This window comes from Condylostylus longicornis, unplaced genomic scaffold, assembly GCF_029603195.1.
Source record: "Condylostylus longicornis isolate FDR11 unplaced genomic scaffold, ASM2960319v2 ptg000152l, whole genome shotgun sequence".
Classification (NCBI taxonomy): Eukaryota; Metazoa; Arthropoda; class Insecta; order Diptera; family Dolichopodidae; genus Condylostylus; species Condylostylus longicornis.
Window position 1 is genome coordinate 446,553 of NW_026578120.1, and position 23,236 is coordinate 469,788.

At 31.3% G+C, this 23,236-nt stretch overlaps 1 protein-coding gene across 3 annotated transcripts in view; it reads right to left on the minus strand.

The window, feature by feature from the left end:
* LOC129615844 (snake venom 5'-nucleotidase) overlaps positions 1–23,236 on the minus strand; it is a 159,646-nt gene that overhangs the window by 92,917 nt on the left and 43,493 nt on the right. The window contains exon 1 of one of the 3 annotated variants that reach the window (XM_055531226.1): positions 1,360–1,521. The exons of 1 other annotated variant lie outside the window; for it this stretch is intronic. In XM_055531226.1, the coding sequence (XP_055387201.1) occupies positions 1,360–1,500 (141 nt within the window). In that variant the 5' untranslated portion in view covers positions 1,501–1,521. Of the gene's footprint in view, positions 1–1,359; positions 1,522–23,236 lie in introns of those variants that run through there. One more of the 3 variants, XM_055531225.1, reaches the window with a different exon arrangement.

A 23,236-nucleotide genomic window follows, 5' to 3' on the forward strand; every position in this document is an offset into this window, starting at 1 on the left:
ATATATGACTTCACCTTTAAATTAAATTAAAATATAACTTCATAATATCTAAACAATTAAAAATCTTAAGCTGTTAACTTTATATTAAGCACAACGTTACTGTCGTTCTTTGTGTAATATATTATCTTTTTTCAAAGATCAATGAAAAATGCGTAACTTTGGTCAGGATTATAAAGAGCTCATCCATATATAAAGTTACCCCATAAATAAAATATAACAGACGTAAATCTGTATTCAATTTGGACTCGTTCCATGGTTTTCAAAAAAAAAATATAGTGAAAAACTTTTTATGTAGTGTTTTCATGTAATGAAGCAAATAAAAATTTTTAAGAATTTCTATACTTTGTTGCTAATGTATATTTGTATATAACATGTGTATTTTTAAATATCTCCAGCTCTAGTTTCTAGCTCCAAAATTCGGAAAAATACGAATTTCATATTTTCAATTCCGAATTACTAAAACTCTATTACGAATATTCGTAATCATAAATTACGTTCGTAGTAAAAACAACCCTCAATAGTCTAGAAAAGAAATACAAGCAATTTAAAGAGAGTGGTTGTTATAAATTTTCAAGTTTTAAATTTTTTTTTTTGGATTGAAGTTCTTCCAAAACAGCTATCATAAAACAAAGTGAATTCATATTTTCTAAAAAAAATTTTTCTCCAAACTCAAAAACGAAAAACTGCAAAATTTCATTTCTAAAAATATCCTTTTTAATGAAAGTTTTATGCGGCATAATATCTTTGTGTAAAAAAAATTTGATTTTTTAAAGTTTCTTATTAAGAGTTTCTTATTTCTTATTATCTTAAAGTTAAAGAGAAAACACAAACGTGTTATAGTAGAATGACTAGTTTATGCCACAAAAACAAAAATATACTTGATTACTTATTTATATTTTGATGGCGGCCGTTTATTTAATTTTTCTTTCTTTCTAAACTAATATTGTAAATTTTGTGAATTGGAACCATTTTATTTTTAATTAATTTATTTTTTATTTCAATTTTTTAATAAGCCATGTTTGTAAGAACTAAATATTTGTGAAATATTGTTCCTAAGACTAAAATAAAAATGTCTAATGTTTTTTGCAAAATGTTGTAATAAATTTATAAGAATTATAAATTTATTTTTATGAACCTATTACCTTAAGCAGAAGGTAAGAACATTTCGAAATCCATTAAAAAATATTTTTGACAAATTTTATTTATGTTCTTCCTTTGATATTCACGTACATAGTTTTTTTATTTAGATTTAGATTATTTTATAATAAAAAAAATCAAAAAACGTCAATTAAAAAATCAAAAACGGGAAAATAAGAAATTATGTATGAATAATTAATATTTCTCTTTTTCTCTTTAGACCTGCTTGAGCCATCCAACAACACTTTTAAGACCCTGTTGTCCTACATCTGTTGCTTCGTTTATTGCATCTGAGCTATTCTCAACAATATTGTCCCATTCTGTTTTAAATGTTGAATTACTTTTGGAAGGATATCTCGCCATTTTTACGCTTATTTTTCTCAATGAATGTATAATTTAAATATCTGTTTATCAAACAAAATTTGACTGTTTTATTATTTTTTATCAATGTATTTAACAAAAAATCATGCTCTTCACATTTTTTTTTGTAAAAGGAAATTTTTACAAACATTTAATATGCATAAAATGAAAGTGCAAATCAAAATAAAAATAATTTTTTTCATTGTGTTGTACATACAATGTTAAAAAAAATTATTTTCTAAATAAAAACAAGACAAAATATAAACATAAATAAAAACAGAAAAATGATATCTATAATGTTAGAAACGTGATATATTATTATAAATATTGGGACTACGACACAAATTTTTAGTGCACACCAAGTAGTACCAAAACTAAGAAAAAAAATAAGAAAACGACACATTGAAAGCTTAATTACATTGTATTAATTTGCTATTTATATATATATATATACATACATTTTTTAACAGCAAAACTTTGTTTTTTGCTTAAATTTACGAGAATTTATATAAGAATAGTATTGTAAAAAATGTATTCATTAAAGGTGCTGAATGACAATATTAACCTAATTTGTATCTAGTGTATTTAAATATGGAAACAGCAATGTACTTTTCAAATATAGCTTACAGTGGTACTTACTTCACCAGCAGGTCTGATTCGCATAAGTAATAAAAGCCTATGTAGGTACACTTTTATAATGATATCGTTCCATAAACTATGCAGAAAATAGGTGAATCATTGTTTGACATTACACAACAACCTCTTTATTTAGACAGCTTCTTAGACCGTCTAAACACTAATTTTTACACTGTATTCAAAACTAAATACAGATTTTTAGTAATGTACTTTAAAAGCCAAAATATAGAACTTTAGTAATGTCAATATTCAAAAATATTAGTCTTAAAACCTACACTAGAGTATTGAATTTCGCAATGAATTTAAAATAAACAAAAACTGAAAAAAAAATTTAAAAAGGTGCTACACTTCCTTTTTAAAAAAATTTAGTAATAACGAACAAGAAAAAGAGGAATAAGAAAAAAAATGACATTTTTGTAAGAAAATACCAATATGAAAAGTTTTTAGCACTTTTCCAAAAATTTTTTGAAAAAAAGTGCTTATTAGTTTCACTCTGTCCGTCCATCCGTCCGTGGACATTTTTTTTGTTTACAAAACTTCTACACCCTTGAAGATAGAAAACTGAAATTTAATACGTATATAGATCTTTACTAGAAACTTATTTCCGTAGAACAAAATTTTTACCTATCTCCCTCCCTCTAGAAGTTATAACCCCCCAAAACCCAAAAAATGGGCTTTTTTAACTATTTGTTGCAAAAAAACCATATGCATTTTTGAAATTTTGCAAACGCAGAATGGCAGTGGCTCGCTTCTCCTAGCGCGGTATACTATAGTTAAACTTTAGAAAAGCGAAATGGCCTTTCAAATTTTCCGTTATCTAAAGTCCCTTTTTTCCAAATTTTTGATGTCGTTTTTCTTCTAGACCCCAGCCTGTAGATGCTTGAAATTTTAGAGGCTTTTAGACATTAACAATTAGTTTATTTCTTTAGAAGAAAATTTTTTTCCTCCACTGCCTCTCAAGTTATCGCCTCTTGAAATTTGTAAAATTTGAATTTTTGACACCTTATATTTCCGAAACCGCAAGCTTTTTCAAATTTCTATAAACGCAAAGAGATAACGGTAAGTTCCATGACATTAAAAAATATATAATTATTTTTCTTAATTCACACAATTAAACCTTAAAATCGAGCATTATTTTAACCCCACTTTATATTAATTTTTACTTTATTTCAAAGACTGCACAAATCGTTCATCCTAAATATATGCAATCCTAGAAATAGTTTCGTATATGAATGAAAATAATTTTATATAAAATAGGTATACATAGACTATATTTAAAAGCAGAATTTTCACTTGTTAAAGGGAAAAGTGCTATAATACAAACCATTGGTTTGACCCAACTTTATTTTTAGTATAACCACAGTATAAATGTATAACATAAAAATATCTTAATAAAATACGTATTATTTTACTATTATTTTTTTCGCTTGAACAATTAATTTTGCTTTAATAATATTTTTATTTGTTTAAATAAAAGTGTTATTAAAATATACATCATGGCGATAATTCATAAATTTCATAATTTTGTAATACCATAAATTTGGATTCAGAAAATATTTAAGTGTGTAAAATAGCGCGACAACTCGGAAAATGCAAATGCGATGGGCTATCAATGGCATTGATTCTATAACATAGATTTTTCTTTAGTGATTATATATAAACTAATTGTAAGTTCTTCTAAGCATTTCAAACACGTTTTATATATAATTCGCATACATGGTATGGAAGCTTTTCGGATACGTAATATTGACATTGTTGCATCACCACCATCTTTTTCAATCCCAATTATAGCAAATGATTTGAATTACTCCACATTTGGGAAGCATATAATATCACTGTTAATTTATTAAAATTAATATATAAATATGAACAAATACAGGATATAGGACACCCAACAGTATTCCCGAAGCAGATCCACGCCTTGTGTGGTTTGCTTTTTGGACCTTCCCTCTCGGTTTATGAATTTCTAAAAACCGTCTAATTTTTAAATTCTCACTTTGAAATCGGACAAAACAGGTCATGCAACGCCAACTTTTGAAGCACATGAAATCCTTTTCTTTTTTTGACGGTGCATCATTAAGGCCGAACCCTTTTTTATTTTTAGAGATATTTTAGAGCAAAATCAAAATTTTCGAAAAAAATTTTCAATTGATGTTTAATTAACTAACCTAGCATATTGTTATAGGAAGTAGAGCATTATATCATAAAAAGTGACCTTTAATTTTATATGACATGTTGTTGTAAAAATCCCGGGAATAATAATGGCTATCAGACGAAAACCTAAAGTCAAAACATTAAAAACAAAACTTAAACAAAATGTGCTTAAAACAAAACATTTTAAGTTTTATTACTCAGAATTATGGAATATTTAACGGGTAATATTTTTTTTCACAATGAAAGAAATTTTTTTCTTTATTTCACTACCATATAATTACAAAATTTTCAAGAATATCGTGCGTACAAGCTTTTTGCTTAAAAAAAAAACAAAAATAAGTTAACTATGCTTAATCTAAGTTACGTTAATCATTCTGCGTATTTTATTATTATGCCCAAAACACTATTAAATAACCCGATAATTTCGTTTAAGCGGATGATTATGAATTATTTTACTCACTTTCTTAATTTTTCTGAGTTTCCCAAGCTTCATTAAACGTTATCAGTTTCTCAAAGTCATTAAACGTTAAAAAAATATTTATGATACAGGAGATAAAGCAAAAAAAATCTTTTTGTATCTCAAATTCTTAAGGGCCTTAATAATATGTTCAAACTCAAAAAATCATTCCTATTTTTAATTTTTATGAAGTTCTATAATTGTCAATTATTACATCACCCTCACTCCACCATTAGAACCTTTCACAAAAGTCGTTGACGGTTAAACTAAGCGGTGACCAGCCAGCCGTAGTATTTTCTTTATATTGAATATTGAATTTTGCGCATATTTTTCGCTTTTATGCTAACATTTTATTTTATATCGTATTACAAGCTATTAAATATTAAGTACTAGAAGCTCCTAGCCAAAGTATATCTATTAAGAAGCAGTTCGACTCGTTCTATTCCGTTATTTTTCGTTTGCTTATTCCATTTCATATTCCCTTTTTCTTTAGAAATAAATGTCGAACAGATGTAGAATAATAAGAGTTGTGTAGGCAAGAAAGAAACAAAATATTGTAAACAAACGAGTACAAAAACATGGACCTAAAATAAAATTAAATTAAGTTAGGTAAGAATTTTGTTTTTTTATTTTGATAACAACAACATTTTTTTTCATATTTTATTTTTCATTTCATAAAAGTTAGGTAAAAACATTTGAATGTATGAAAGTAATAGTTATAGTTATAAATTTAAAATTTCATACTTTGTTATACAGTACATACCTATTCAAACTAGATACACAATATGATGTAGTAATATGTACGTACCCCATTTATGTGGCTGCTTCAACCTTATTTTTGTCTATATAAACGTTACCTGACCTGAACCAGGCTTCACTCAAGTCGCTTACTTGACTTGAAATATTAATAATGATTTGATAGCTAAACGTCGTTTTTGAGCTTTTAAGCTAACATAGTTAGAACGCAGCTTGAGTTTTGAACTGATTTCACGTGAAGTCGCAAGGTAGACGAGATAATAGGCATTTTTCTAGAAATTAAGCAATTTATAAAAAAATGCCTATTACCGATACGTGTAAATGTATGTATATTCATAAGAAATACTTGTTTTAAATATTTACAACAAAATTGAAAAATAAAAAATTCACAGTTCATATTACAATAAATATAATGACAATTACTAATTACAAATTTAAAATTTTTTTGTAAACATTATTTATCTTTTTATTTTAATAGTCAAATTTTGTCTTCAAATCACTTCGCTTTTATAATACGAATACACCATTTCTGCCACCTTGTAGTGGAATAAATTAGAGAAATGAAACTCCCGCTTTTAAATTCTTAATATTTTTTCCTATACTTTATATACGAGAAAATAAATAACTACCGCTTTTAAAAATACATTTTGAAAAAACAGGTACTCTTATTGCGTACTCTTTTCCTCTGTCAAAAATTCTTATAATTAACTGCTTTAACTAAGGGAATTTTTTGTACACAAATATTGGTGAGTGATTGCATTAGTGTGATGTAAACGGAGAGTCGAACTATTTCTTAGTATATATACTTTGCTCGTAGCTTGAACTGCGCTAAATTCAAATATGTTCAAAAATATATTGAGACAAAATTAAGAGATGAATGTATATATCACCTAACATAATTTAAAGTAATTTAAAGTAAGAAGGAAAATTTAAAATTAAATAAGGTTGCCGAACCATAGAAAATTCAATTCGCGAACCATAAAAATTATATCTATATACCAGTGTTTGAAATTTTATTATTGATCGCTCACATTTTGTTGCTTATGATTAATACACAAATAAAATAGTGAAGTGTTTGTTTTTTATTCTATTTTTTAAGAGCTTTTTACCATTTAAATAGTATTCCGTGTTAAAAATATATCATTTTTCTCACTTGATATTGTTGTTACAGTAGGGGAAGTAAAATTGAAAAGAAGAAAAAAATCTCGTGAAAAGAGAAAAAGAATTTGCTTATTTCTCATTTCGTCTATTGCAAAATTTCTTCTATTTTGAAATAGTATAATTACCAAAGTTTATTCTTTTTTTTGTTTTCAATAGTATTTATTATTTTGAGACGAAATTATAAGAGAGATTTTTTATTGTTTCATTCAGTTGGCGTGATACCATTGCAAAATTTTTTTTATAAAATCCAAAAGACAGAGAATCAGAAAGTCAATCAGTAAAGTATGATCCGATATTTTATGAGACATTTATGAGACATCGTGAAGCGATTGTAATTTTTTATTTAGTTGAAGGTTTTCATTTGTGTGACAGATTTTAATAGCTTTGTGAGTAAAGGTTTTTTTTTATTCTGTTGGGTTCTTTTCAGTGAAGGTTTATATTTGTTTATTAGAAAGGTTTTTTTAATTTTTTGTTTACTTTTTGAGTTAAAATTTTCAATTTAAAAAAAGTTTTAATTTTTTATTACTAATACGTATATTATATACATAATATTATGTTCGAAACAAAATAATTTTTTTTTATTTTTTAAAGATTAATATTTAAAAATTTTTGTTTCCTGTTTTTTTTTTTTTAAGTAAAAACATTTTCAAACAATATATTTATTTTTTTATTTCTTAAAAAAAAATAAATATTTTTGAGTACTCATATTTTTTATTTAAAAAAAAAGAAAAAATACAAAACAAAACATAAAATCCATAAGTTCTAAGTTCTATTTACTGAGATGCCATACTCAACACTTATTATTTAATTATTATTCAGCTTAAAACTTAGTTTTTCAATACAGCTTACAGCTTAAATATCCAATATTCATTATTTTAAAAATATAGATACCTATTTTTTAATAAACTTACAGCTTTCATCAGCTTGTGAAATTCTTAGTTTATAAAATGAGATCCCATTTACATTTTTTAAATACGTCTCATAAAGAGAAATACTATATTGTAAAAATATTGATTTTGTCCACTAAAATATACTCTAAAAAAAAAAAACAGCTTTACGTTCACTTGAAATGAGAAGCTATGTCATATGATGTGTTTTCTGTTTTTTATTTTGCCGGTGAAATCCATATTTTTACGGTAAAGTATTTTTCTTTATGAGACGTTTTAAAAAAACTTAAAAAACTATGAATGAAATCTCATTTAACGAAAAATTTCAAACACTGCTATATACCAGCCCAGCAACAGTCATTGTAGTTGATCTTGAATTTTCGTCACAAAATATAAAAATTTTTCAACTTTGCACGCCTTGTCGTTTTGCTTTAAAACCTATATAATGTTCATGAACAGTATGAACATTAGTATGAAGCTCGTCAAGAATACATTAATATTAAAATCAAGCTACAATACTTAATATGTCAAGTAATAGCTGCCAAAAAACAAAAATTTTAATTGAAAAACTGAAAATGCTAATTTGTTGTTTGAAAAAAGTCCGCTATTTTTTTTTTGTCGATACGTTTAATCGACTACTTTGCTATACAAAAATTTCACGGCGCGCGGACCGTTTCGCAAGCAAACTTATAAATTATTTAATTGACAAAAAAGCTTCCGAACATAACTTTGCCCTAACTTCAAATGCTTTGAAATTATAGTGTATGTTCGTCAGCCCCTAGGCGTCCGAGTTCCTCCCCCCCTCACCCATACGAATTTTTCCTGAAAAAGCTCAATCGAATCCACTTCCGAGAGCGTTAAAATTTGGACTAGACCACCTTGTATTTACTTATTTCAAATACTAAAAAATTGCAATTCGCAGCCTCGGCCGTAAACGAATTGAATGTTAATAGTCTATTATAACATTGATAGGCAAATAATGCATAGAATCTATTACGCCTAGTATGTAGATATATATTTTTTTTAATAGTATTTTCTGAAAAAAATTCTGCAAAACTTTTTTGACTGCTTAAGTTCATGAGTATTACAAAAAAAATAATCTGTCCTCATCTTTAAGTATAACTTTATTTCATATGCATTATGAATAATTGCTGACTTTTTTTTTATATCAGACGATTGCTTAGTACATGCATCTAATATAGCAAAATAAACATCGCTTAGCCAAAAAACGTGGCAGTCAGTAACTATAACTAAAATCGTAAACATTTATAGATGGAAAGGGAAAGGAAACAGGGATAAAAAGATAATATTAGTAGTAATAATTTACGAATAATAGATAAATTAAGAGATAAACAGCCAAATTCAAACGAATACCACTACTGCAGTGCTAGAAGTGAGGCGGGATGGAGTGGGATGCCATCCCAGTACTTTTAATTAAATATATTTAATTTTAAATAAGACCAATTTCAAATAGTAACGTATAATTTTTTTCTATTAATTAAATTTTCGTTACTGCATAGTAGTTTATGCATTTCTTTGGTAACAATTTGCACAGTTTTTGATTCAATTTTTAGTTGATTTAATTTTGAATATAAATATTCTCGTTAGTTTACTTCCAAAGTTTGGTAAATTTTGTTTAGTTATTTTTTTAAAAAATAACTAAAATAATACTTTTTTTATTTTTTTTTTTACCATCCCGCCACTTTGAGTATCCCATTTCAACCACTGCACTACTGCACGACGAGTCAATTGGAAGCGTCACATGAATTGTGAATAAATTAAATACAATGATACCGTAAAGTCTGGTTTTAAGCACCATCTTTCTTACGTTCGTATAAAAAACAGACGAATACAAGTTAATTTCTCGCAAATACGCGACACCGGTTCATGCATTTCATAGTCCGTACTATGACGCCGCACATTGAAATTAGACCCAATAAAACACGTTTACCACCACAAGTTGATGAATAAAAACTATATTGGAAACTAACCAACGACAATGGAGCGACCTTAAGTCCAAAAGCTTGAGCCTATTCTCATAAGGGACAGCGTAAACGGATCCGACCAAACTATGCCACGAAGAGCAAAACGAAAGAAACGTCTCTGCACAGCCTCTATACGATCTATATCAACATTAAGAAGAGAGGACCAAGCCTGACATGCGTACACTGAAACTGGACTCACGAAATCAACATAAGGATCTTTCGCCACAAAAGGATCATTAAATTTCCTGCACCATCTCATGGAAATACTAAGAGTAGAATTCGCTCTATTAACCATTAAATTGAAATAGGTCTTCAAATCGAGCCTACAATCCAACGTAACGCCTGGATCGTAAATTTGATCAACCCTCTTTAAAATTTACCTATCAAGCCTGCAATGAAACCTTATCCCCGCAGAATAAGGCCTTATAGAAGAACTTAATACGCGACACTTGCCTATATTGAGTTTCAAACCATTCCTGTTACACCATAATGCGAACCTATTAAGATCATTTACAATTAAGATTTATTTAAGATCAATACAATTATTTACAAAATGCACCCGTCCACAAATCTTCGTGTCGACAGCAAAACTACTAACCCTAGAAAAGAGGACACATAAAAGAGAATCATTAGTACACAATAAAGAAATAGGACCCATAGATGACTATTTTCGGGAACCCAAAAAAGCATCCGATAGACAGGAACGAAACAGTACTCTTTCAGACAAATATGTTCTAACCCACGACAAACTATGAGAAGAAGAACCCATGCTCCTCAGTTTCGAAAGAATAACATCATATGGGATCCTGTCAAATGCCTTACCAATATCAGTAAAAATTAAATCGGCGTGACCACCTAACTCAAGAAACCCTATAGTTTCACGAACAAACTCAACCAAGTTAGTTACGACAGACTTCCCTTCTGAAAACCATGCTGATTAGGAAAAATAAATGGCTCACAATAAGAGTAAAAGTAATAAATATTATACATATAGGTTTGAAAAAGACGGGAAGCTTAGAACGGCTAGAGACATGAGACAAAAGACATTAGCTAGGATTTTGTCTCTAGGATGCCAGAAACATCTGACACTGGAACTCTTTAGAATAAGCTTAACGTAAATAAATGTCAGCTTCTATCAAAGACATCAGATGTTTTGTTGCATCTGAATATTAATGCTTTATTTGCTATTGTTTTGAATATTATGTTTCGTCAGCAAGCTTTAAAAAAATATATTTACAAAACTCATGTACATATGTACTTAATTTTTCATTCCTTATTTTTCGAGCGAAAAACTCTAAAACCCTAAATTTCAATACATACTTACATAATATGTACATACATATATTTGAACAAAATTATTATTTTGTTAATACCGAAAATTTTTCTTTATTTGAAAAATTTATTTCTGTATGTTTTCCACAATGATTTAATAATTTTAATAAAATTTATTTGTATATGCCCAACCACAGTTTTGAATAATATTCAATTCATATAGGAAGCTTAGCAAAAATTCGTTAGGATGCTTTAACAAAAATATACATACATGCTTATGTACTTAAAATTTTTACGAATTTTTACAAACTATTATAACAATATTTAAAATACCTAACTTTATAATAATATTTATCTGTTATATATTAAAAAAAAGTAAAACAAAAGATATAAACAAAATAAAATAAAAAAAAAATTTAAAATAATCAAAAAAAAAAATACAATATCCAGGAAGCATCGATTTAATAACCTTCTGGTTATCAGACTACCCCACTACCCACCACGCAGTACCTTGAATTTGCTTTTCTAATTCTTTATTTTATTCCCATTTTGTATAACTCTTCCAAAACCATCCTATTTTATATTATATATATTCACCTACTCAAGTAGGGGTAATTTTTGTTTACTTTTGCTAGTACAAATATTGCATGTAAATCTCAAAAATTTGCGTATAAAGATCAAAATGTATCAGTAAGCAAAACTTCTACATGAAATTTCTTATCAATATATTTTTAAGACAAAATTCAATAAGAAAATGTTGTTTTATTCCATTAAACTTTTGCAAATAGGGTTTTCAAAAAAAAAAAACATTTAAGGGCGGAAACTCGCTGATATTAATTTGTAAGAGTACAGCTTTTTTAATTTAATTTTAAATAAGAACAAAAAAAAGTTATCAATAAAAAAAAAGGTCATCTGATAACTGGTATTTTTCAACGTTCATACCTGAGACCTTTATGTAAATGACCTTTATGTAAATCAGGTTCACAATAAAATTATGAACCTGAGATATCTATATGTAAATTACGGGTGCGTTTTTGAAGAAAAAAAAAGTAAACTTAAAATATACTGTATTGCAGAATAATATGTATTTGCATTGCAGAAATATATGTACTTGTATTGCAAAATAATTTGTTTTTTTAGTACAACCCGACAGTTACAATCCATATGTCCATATTAGCTTGATAATTTAATTGTAAATCAGCAATTTATTGTTGACGTTGGAATGCAAACCAATTAAACATTGAAGTTTTTGTATTTTTAATTTCATCTCTACTTTTTACCGATCGTATTGTGTAAACAATAGGTAGGTTATGTGATGGCAACAAATTTTGCATATCGAGTTTGCGGTGGAAACATACTTCTCCATAGTAGGGAAGTGTAAATAAACTATTTTTAGCAACCTGTCGGTCTGTCGGTCTGTCCGTCTGTCGGTCTGTCGGTCTGTGTGTGCACGCGTGTATCTCAAGTGCGGCTGAACCGATTTTGATGAAATTTTATATGTAAGTTTGTTTCCACCAATGGCACGGATCGATCAACTTTTGGTATATATCAGGCCTCGTGAACTGCACTTTTTAGCGGGCCTGTTTTACATTTTTCAACATTTTGAAGAAAGTATTCAACCGATTTACTTGAATTTTTATATATAAGCTCAGCTCGACCGTCCGCAAAAATTCGTATGTTTTGGAAGAAATCAGGCATCGGCAACTAGACGTTTACTAAGGGCCAAATATACATTTTTGTGTATATAAAGAGAAATAATCAACCGATTTCATTGAAATTTAATATATGAACTCCTCGTATTAAAACAATGAACATATAAATTTTTTGGAAATATCAGGGCTCGAAGACGGATTTGCCGGCCGATTTTACATTTTTCACCATTTTGAAGAAAGTATTCAACCGATTTACTTGAAATTTCATATATAAGCTTTGCTCGATCAAACGCAAAAATTCCTAACTTTTGGAAGAAACCAGGCATCAGCAACTGGGCGTTTACTACAGGCCAAATATACATTTTTGTGTATATAAAGAGAAATAATCAACCGATTTCATTGAAATTTAATATATGAATTCCCCGTATTAAAGCAATGAACATGTAAATTTTTTGGAAAGATCAGACATCGGCAACTAGACGTTTACTACGGGCCAAACATACACTTTTGTGTATATAAAGAGAAATAATCAACCGATTTCATTGAAATTTGATATATGAATTCCTCATATTAAAGCAATGAACATATAACTTTTTTGGAAAGATCAGGGCTCGAGAACTGATTTGCGGGCCGATTTTACATTTTTCACCATATCCACAGAACAAATTGATGGAATTTCTTGAAATTTGATATTTGAGTTCTGGTTGTTACCGAAACTAACTGGCGAGCATTTCAGGGAATTCGGGTAGCACAAAGCGAAGCTCTACTAAGAGCCAAATTTACATTTTTCTAAGTATGTTAACTATAAGCTTACTAATGTCCTAAAAATTGGAAAGAAGTATTTAACAGACATTTTTATAATATTCTGTAACACTTTCATTTAACTAGACAATACACAATGCGGTCGGTTATGTGCTGACCACATCAGATTTTTTCTTCTTGGCATGGACTTTCTATTTTAATTTAGCATCCAACGTCATGCCTAGATATTTTGCCGTACCTGGGTTAAATTAATTTCAATTCTCATTGGAACTACTTTCTTGTTGCTGAAATTGGTGTGAGTAGACTTCTCTTCATTTAATTTAATTCTCCATAGTTGTGTCCATTTAAAAATTTTGTTAGTAGCACTTTGTAGTTTCTCTGGAGTCTCTTCAACCGTACCACCTGTAAACATCGCCGTATCGTCAGAAATGTAGCCAAAGTGTAATTTTTGCCCATTGGTATGTCGTTTGTGAATAATAGGTTTGTAGCAGTTCTTATAGCTTTCAGGAATGAATATTAACCCTCATGTTTGACCCGAAACGATGTCTCTGATAGGTATGACGCTAATAGTTCACAATAATCATTCGGAAGATCTCTGTTTAGTTTTTAAGAGTCCCTTATGCGACATCTAGAAATAATAGGCGCAAATCTTCTTCTTTTTAAGCGATTCTTCAGTTATGTTAACGATTCGATGAACCTGTTCTACTGTTGCGTGTTATGCCCTAAAACCAAATTGATGATCGGGTATCAAATTTTTCTACTCAATGATTGGTTAGTTTACGTATAATAAGCCGTTCGAAGATTTTTAACATAATTGGTAATAAAGAAATCAGTCTGTACAATGTTTTGTTATTCGGCTGTTTATCCGGCTAGATGATCATAATAACTTCGGCCATTGTCTCGGTATATATTTAAGATCAATGATTGCATTCATTATGTATAACAGAATTCATTTGTACAATCTCTGGTAGTCTTTTTATAACTTCACCTGTTATTAAATCGTAACCTTATGCCTTTAATTATGATGGACCGCATTAAGAAAAGAACTTTACCAAATGTCTGGAAATACTCCATTACGAAGCGACAAATTTTAAAGAAAACCAAGTTGACCAGGATGACCCGAAGCACAATTCTGCAAAACAATAGCAGACAGGAACCCCATCAGGTCTTGAAGAGCAAATATCGTCAAAATATAACAAATATTGCAATACGATAGCCTCACCAAAAACACTCCCACCTATATCAAAATTTTTAGAGCTCAATAATTCCCCTAACATCGACTCAAAATAAGATTCATCAACTGAAAAGTCTCCACTAGCCACAAAAGCGCCAAACAAAAGAGAGGCAAAAAAGTTCGATATAATGTCAGGGTCACTTGAAATTCGACCAAGAAATTGGAATGATGACAGATAGGCAACAGAACCACGCTTACTTTTAACAAATTCAAAAAATTTTCTAGAATCAACAAAAATTTGTTTCCTAACCCGATGAAGATGACACACATAAAGGAATTTAGAAAGCACCTATAATCGATCATATATATCAACAAAGACAACGCGAGAGTAGATCTATCATGCCTGGCATTCCTTGGCAGCTCTGAGTTATACCACGGAGACGACGATCACAAACACCTATTCACCCTAAGAGGAGTTGTACAACAACACAATAGTGCAAATGGGCATAAAAGTTATTGACCCAGCCGTGAACTTCACCACTAGCAGAAAAAACAGTATTAAAGTCGATAAAATTTAATCAAATTAAGAGAAGAAAATACCCTTTCAGCTGCAGTTCTACAAAAACAAATCAAAATCTGTCCTACGGAACTCAAATTTCAATTTCCCACCAAACAACCCACCCATATCAACCACGTAAGAACCACAGAAAGATAAACTACTAGATGAGACTCCAGAGCCAAGAGAAACGGAGAGGAAAATCAAGTTGCCACCCAAATACTTTTATAATGCCAGAACCAATTCAAACTTGGAGAACAATAACAACCTAAAATATAAATGTTGCAGCGTCCCAGAGCGATTCTAACACACAAGATCTCGAAGGTTCAACATTTATATGTTGTCTTCGTTCGGAAACTCCTCACATTTTGACAGAAAATGAAGAACTGGCTTGGTTTTTTTCACTCAAGGAGCGAGCACGAGAATAACCATTATTATTGTTACTGTTGGGCCCACGTTTACCACTTCTCTGCTCAAGCTCTTTAACTAAACATGCAGCAGTCCAGCTATCCGGATGCATAGTCATATAAAAATTTCCCCCGGTACAAAAATCTTAAAAAGGGATCCTCGAAATCTCTATACAGTCATCCTTTAAACCCATCCCAACAGCGATATGGTTGACAATGTCCTCCGATAACGACAAGAGACGTAGCAAGGAGACCAAACCTCAAGAAATGCGTGACGACGTGCTAGCCAGCGGAAAAGCAATAGCCTCTGGGAAACCTTCAATCCTCCCAGAAGACACGCCTGTGTTAAGAGATCGGACAGACAGATCAACAAAATCACGAATAGGACTCATTCGATGCCGCGAGGCGGAAGCAACTACAGCCAGAGTAGGCACTGAAGGCAATGGCAAAACAGTGGCCTAGTCAGAAACTGGCACACTAGAAAAAGACCCAGCGAGGCAATCGGAGCAACCAGACACCCCCGACAAAACGTTTTTGTTTTCAAGCAAACTCATTAAAAATTATATATGTATAAAATATTTAATTATATATAAAATATAGTAATATGTAATTATAATGCCTTTGATATAAGGTCAAAACCCTTTGATTAAAAGAACCCTTTGGTTAAAACAACTGATACCATAACCATTGTATTATTGTTCTACTTATAACCATTGTATTATTGTTTTATCATTGTCTACTACATAAAAGTGACCCGGAACCAAGCACAAAGTCTCCGAAAAATCTTACAGAGCACCTCACCAAACGCAAGTTGGATTGGCATAAACCCAGTGCCCTAAGCACGGCCCTGCTATCCATAAAGATTATGATTTCTTCACCACCAAGCAACTCACATTTGTGATCTCTTCCTCCGACAGGAGTCATCACACCACCAGTTTTGTTCAAGTGATTCTTAATAATGTTTACTTCATATCGAACTAAGTACTTCATATCGTTCACGCTTGAAATTTTTTTTTAATTTAACGCGAAACATGCAAATTAATTATTTTCCTCCCTTTTTCCAAAGAAAATTCCAGCATATTTAGTAAAAAATTATCATTGATCCAAAAAAAACATAAAAAAAATTATTCTTCAGAAATGTCATTTGTCAAAAAGTGTTGCAAAAAATTATGAAAATCTTATGTGATCAGAACACACCCGACCGCAATGTGTATTGTCTAGTTAAGTAAAAGTGTTACAGAATATTATAAAAATGTCTGTTAAATACTTCTTTCCAATTTTTGGGGCATTAGCAAACTTATAGTTAACATACCTAGAAAAATGTAAATTTTGCTCTTAGAGTAGAGTTTCACTTTGTGTTACCCGAATTCCCTGAAATGCTCGCCAGTTAGTTTCGGTAACAACCAGAACTCAAGTATCAAATTTTAAGAAATTCCGTCAATTCATTCCGTAGATATGATGAAAAATGTAAAATCGGCCCGCAGAACATTTTTCAATCCCTGATCTTTCCAAAAAATTTATATGTTCAATGCTTTAACACGAAGAATATAAATAACAAATTTCAATGAAATCGGTTGATTATTTTTCTTTATATACACAAAAGTGTATGTTTGGCCCGTTGTAAACCTCCAGTTGCTGATACCTGATTTCTTCCAAAAGTAAGAGGGTTTCGCGGACGGTGAAGGGAATATTTTTTTCATAATGACCAAAAATTTAAAACAGCCCGCTAAAAGGTGCAGTCCCCGAGGCCTGATATATCCCAAAAGTTGATCAATCTGTGCCATAGTCGAAATAAACTTACATATAAAATTTCATCAAAATCGGTTCAGCCGAACTTGAGATACACGCGTGGACACATAGACGGACAGACGGGCAGACCGACAGACCGAAAGATCGACAGACCGACAGGGTAACAAAAATACCTTATTTACACTTCCCTACTATGGAGAAGTGTGTTCCCACCGAAAACTCGATATGCAAAGTTTGTTGCCATCACATAACCTACCTATTGTTTACGGTCGGTAAAAATGAATTTCAAACACTTCTGTACAATTTTAAGGACACCAGCAAGCTTTTAATTAACATTCCTAGAAAAAGGTAAATTTGGCTGTTAGATGAAGTTCACTCTGTGCCACTCGAATTCTCTGAAAAGTTCACCAGTTAGTTTCGGTAACAAACAGAACTCAATTATCAAATTTCAAGAATTTCCATTAATCCGCTTCGTAGATATTGTTAAAAATGTAAAATCCGCCCCCAGTTCGGTTTCCGAAGCCTGATCATTCCAAAAAATTTATATGTTTGTTGTTTTAACATACTGAATTTAAATAGTAAATTTGAAGGAAATTGGTTGATTAACTCTCTTTACATACGAAAAAATGCAAAATCAGTACGCAAAAAGAATCACTTTTTCATAAATCAGTTCATCAAAATAAACTCACATATAAAAATTCATGATAAACGCTTCAGCTGAACTTGAGATACACGCGAGCTATATAAAATAATAACAAAGAGAACCAAGAAAAATGTAAAATCTACCTAGGACGCGGAATCGCTGTTCAATAAATGTTAATAGTGTTAAGGTTGATTCAATAAGGTTGGAATATTGTAATAATAATTTTAAATTAATAAATAAAGAAAAAAAATAATAAATTATTTTCTTATATTAAATTCGGAACTATACATAAAAGTCGCGTGCACACGTAAACACAGACCCACAGATTGCTAAAAATGGTTTATTTACACTTCCCTACCATGGAGAAGTGCGTTTCCACTGAAAACTCGATATTCAAAATTTATTGCCATCACCATGACTCATTGTATACAATGCGGTCGGTAAAACTATTTGGATTTGAATGTTCGTTACAGATATTTTAAATAAATAAATATTTTAAAATATTTTTTAATCCTTACTTTAAAAAAAAAATCAAATTATTTTTCTTACAAATTTAAATACACATAATGTAATTTTGTAATGAAGGGTAAATAATAAAAAATCAATACGCCCTTGTTGTGAGTTATACAATGCTCGGAACAAAAAAAGAGAAAACTAGAAAAAATTTGTTTTCAATGTTTTAATATTTCCTTTAATATTTCTAATTCTTTGTTATTTAACATTTTAACCAAAAATTTACATTCACGCAATAACTTAAAAAAACGAGACCGCGGCCACGAAAGCGTTTATAATCTCAAATCCTTGAACTTATTGACATTAATATATTAATGGCCCTTTTAACTCGCCATATTCATATTAATGGCCCTTTTAACTTTACCTTTACGAACCTGAAGAAAATTAATAATGCTGAAATTAATTAATATTTAATTATAGTATATGGGCAGAGTATAAAAAGAGATTTACTATCAGATTATTACCACGCGAACCATTTTTGATAGCTGGTTTTACGTTGACAGATTGTATTTCTGAAACCCTTGAAAATTGTAAATATACCGGCTGCTTTTTTTTATTATGCTCCGCAAAGAATCCTACACAAAACTAATCTAAAGCAGATCCCTTTCAGATTTAAGAGAAATAAATGTTTTGCTAAAAAAGGTCTAATTCGTTCGAAAAAAAGTTTCTTAAATTATCAAAAATAAAATTTAACATAACTACATTATGAAAATAAATTTAAACTCGCACAATAAAACTACTAAGACAAATGCTACTTTTGCTAATCCCTTTTTGGAACGGAAAATAAAACAGAATTGCTGATATAGCAATCAATATATTTTTTAAATACATATTTGCATCTGTTTTTTTAATTCCATAAATAGAGAATTACGTTTTAACTTTACTTCTGGTGTTTTTGAAGAAATCAAATATTTTAAACATTTTTTATTTTCACTTTAATGATATAATTAATATGCTTTTCTAAGGCCGTTTCCCTATCAATCGCAGCTACAATACTGTTGCATTATTGTTTTCCTAAAACAGCTAAAAGATGGAAGCTTTTACAATGAATACTGGATTCCAGTACTGCACTCATGAATTTAAAGGAATTAGAAATTTGATATTTTATTTAGAAATAAAAAACAATATATTGAAAAAACCATATTAAAAAAACTTGAGATAGAATTAAAAAATTAATTATTAATAGCATTCGGTTTTTCCTTACCAAAAAAAAATATGTTTTTCGAAAGACCATAATAATCGTTGCAGTGGTAGATCAGATAAAGAACAATGGCAGGATTTCAACAGAGAATCGCAGACGGTGGAGAGTCGGTTGACGGCAAGCTTTCGCCATATTATGAAAGAAAACGCAGGCCCTTATGCAGAGTTCAAGGTTGCCACCAGAAATGCATCAAAATTGTGGCGTGTGCGGATAATAGGTCCTTGGATCAATGAAAGAAGCCGATAGCGAGGTTAGGGAGCTGTCCAACATGGAAATCATTCTAGAGATGATCTAATTAGACAATCTCATCAACTGGAGTGGTCCAGCTGGAAGAGAAGAAGGGCGACTACAGACAGATCCTTGTAATTCTGAACAAGGAATCACGAGGAAGCAGATTTTCGTGCTAAATTATGAATTCTCCTCAATAATTCTAAAAGTCTACAAAATGAACATAAAACCGGTGGAAACCTAGAAGCAGGAGGATTGCAAGGGGTCAATCCCAGAACGAGAGCCCGCGGTCGACGGCAATAAGAAGGCCAATGAAGAACCGTTTGGTCGGACTCCGCTTTCACGAGATGCAGAAATTTGGATTGCTGTGCATCTGGATCTGGAGTGCGCCGTGTTGGACCTGGACCTAGAAAGTGATGCAAAGAAATTGACGAAAGCAGTAATGTTTTGAATAACGCAGATCAACCTCCCTCACTCTAAAGCGACATCGACTGTGCTAAGAGGTAATTTAAATGCTTTTGTGTTACCTCTTTACAGCAACGAAGATTTGACTGTAGACAGTCTCGAGGTCAGTGACAAGATCTCCCGGTGGGATTCGTATACCTTCCCTATGATTTGCAGGGGTTGCTTCTAACCAATTACCTGAGGGACTTGGTGAAGGAAGCTAGGTGTCTCAACAACGACCTCATCATTGCGAGCGTTGCTAACGCACGTGAAGCGATCTGGGGAAGCTCAGGTACCAATGCAAAAGGTGAATCGCTTTTCGCGTTTATGTTAAGTACTGACTTCAATTTAACAAGACGAAATTCTTCAAGACACCTTCTGATTGGTACGCCTATAAGGACGACCTCAGGGAGTACGGGGTTGAGGAAGGGTCAGAGGTTTTCTTGAAAGAAGTGTTTTTGCAAGATTGGGGTTGCTTCTGGCTGTTCCAAAGTTTACTGGTAGTGGGTTTGGATCTGTTACCTTGGCGGATCCTGTGCAGAGGTAGTGATCTATAGGAAGAATATTATAGGCCATTCGCAGCTTTGAGCTTTTTTAGTCGACAAGGGCTGACGACATAGCGCTGGCAGAAATACAACACACTGCGGGAGTCATCCTTTCTTGGCTGAATATCATCTATGAATGCTGTGAAGACTTGCTTGGAGCTCTTCATTACTAAGATTACAAGAATTTCTCACAATTACCAAACGGATCTTAGACCTATCAGTCTAACATAATTTTTGTTAAAAGACGTATACATAAGGAGCAACCTTAAAGCATCCCTCAGGCAGGTGTGCTTTCTCCTCTTTTCCGGAACTTGTTAATCAATCGATTACAGCTATGCCTGAAAGACAGGGTTATAAAGTGGTCGTCTACGTTGGTGACATGACGGTAGCTGTATCTGGAAAGCACCTTTACGTCTTCAATGGATCGATGCAGAAGGCTTTAAACTTCATTTCAGACTGGGCTCTTTCCTCGAACCGACTACAAAGCCGCAAAAGACGGAAATAACTATTTTTACAAGGTATCAAGTAAATGCGCGGCTCAACGTAATTTGCTTATCCTTAACAAGGAAGCTAGGTTCCTGTGCCTAATTCGCGATTCGAAATTAAACTGGAAGTTCAATATTAGGAAAAGAGGAAGCAAAGCAACTATTGCGCTTTACTTATGTGAAAGGGCCATACGGAAAAGGTGGAGCCTCGAACCCAACATGGTCTATTAGCTATGAACCGCGGTGGTGAGACTGGTTCTGAAGTACTGGTATGGTTGCCGGCGTTCCGCATAGCTGTGAACTTTAGATTGATGTGCAAAATTCATAGAATGGCAATGGTGTGTATTGGTAGAGTATTAGAGTAAGTATTACGTTCTTCAGATTGGGGACAAATGGTCGGAACAACGGATTGTGTTCCTCCTGTTCACTCATTTATGAAGAATTTCGGGACTTCGAAGAATTATAGGACTAATAGAGTAATTGGGAAAGTCTAATCTGCGGAATTGAATGTTGTGCTTTCCTTTCGTTTGCCGGATAACTGCAGCGTTTTTCAGGCGGAGTGCTTGCGGTTGGGAACGCTGGAGTCTGAGATCTCTATATCAGGCACGATCCTAGACCGTATTAGTCAGATAAGGTGGTCAGGTACAGGAGAAATAACAACAATATACAACCCTTTCTGGAAACATGGTCGTATACTCGGACAGCAGTGTTGAGGGTAGAGTACGATTTTTAGTAGATAGGAGCCTACGAAAGAGCCTTATGAAATGAGAAGCAGTATCAGAAAGAATTATAACACTTAGAATACGTACCAAGATAAGAAACGCAAAATTTGTTCAATGATACGCCCCCACAGAACAGGCCGATGATAAAAACAAAAAGCATTCTACTCCCAGCTCTCTACAACATTATGGAAAATGCCACGAAAAGAAATTTGTGTAATAATGGACGACTTCAATGCAAAAGTAGGGAGTAATAAGACAAACGCCACTGGAAGGAAGGGTCTGGACATTCGCAATAACAACGGTGAGAGACTTGTACAATTGTGTGGGGATCCCGTAATTGGAGGAACAATATTCCCGCATAAAACAATACACTAATATACATGGTTGTCCCCAGATGGTAAAACCAGAAACCAAATAGATCATATCTATATAAGTAAGAAATGGAGACACCGATATCTATAGCGACCATGTCTTGCTAACGGCAGAGATGTATATAGCACCCGCTGCAACCTGAACTCATAATAGATCCAGAAAGAAGAATATTGAGACCCACAAATTAAGAAATACGGATATAAAGCAGGAATTTATCTTGAAAATAACGAATGAAAGAAACAAAATGAATAAAGGCAGTATTCAGGGGAGAGTCAGATGAGTGAAGAAAAGAAGAAATGGATATCAGATGAAACATGGGACAAAATAAAAAAACGCCGTGAGCTCAATAAACGACTCCAGTAAAGCAGTAGTTAAGAACCAGGAGCACAATATAATACTGTGGCAGTAGCCAAAAAGGATAAAAGATTTCATAACAACATTCCCAAAGAAGCACAATCGGCAGCCGACCTGAATAATATGAGACGCCTTTACAAATGTATTGTTACGTCACCACCATGCTTTACTCTACATGATACGTGTAGTAAAACAGAATTGCCCATAACAAATTCAAATAAAGATTGCCCTCTACCTTTCCAATAAACAAAAATTGTTTTTATCAAATAAAATAAATTTTTTTTCCTTTCGTAATAAAATTCTACTTGCACTTTTTAAAATAAACATTCGCGACGCGTTATGTAACATCCGTTTGCAATTTATCGAATTACATAAAATTTTAATTAAATTATAATTATGAATTTTGAATAACAAACAAAAATTTAATATGAAGCAATTTTTACTTTGAATAAAAATATTGGGAATGAAAGTTAATAAAAAATAAAAAGTAAGTTAGTTCTAAGAAGCCATACGTGGAATCAACAAGTTTGAAATATTAATAAAAATAATTTAAGAGAAAAATAATTTAAGTAGAAAATAATTTTAAATAAAAAAAAAACTTTTTGAATACAAAAACTAAAAAAG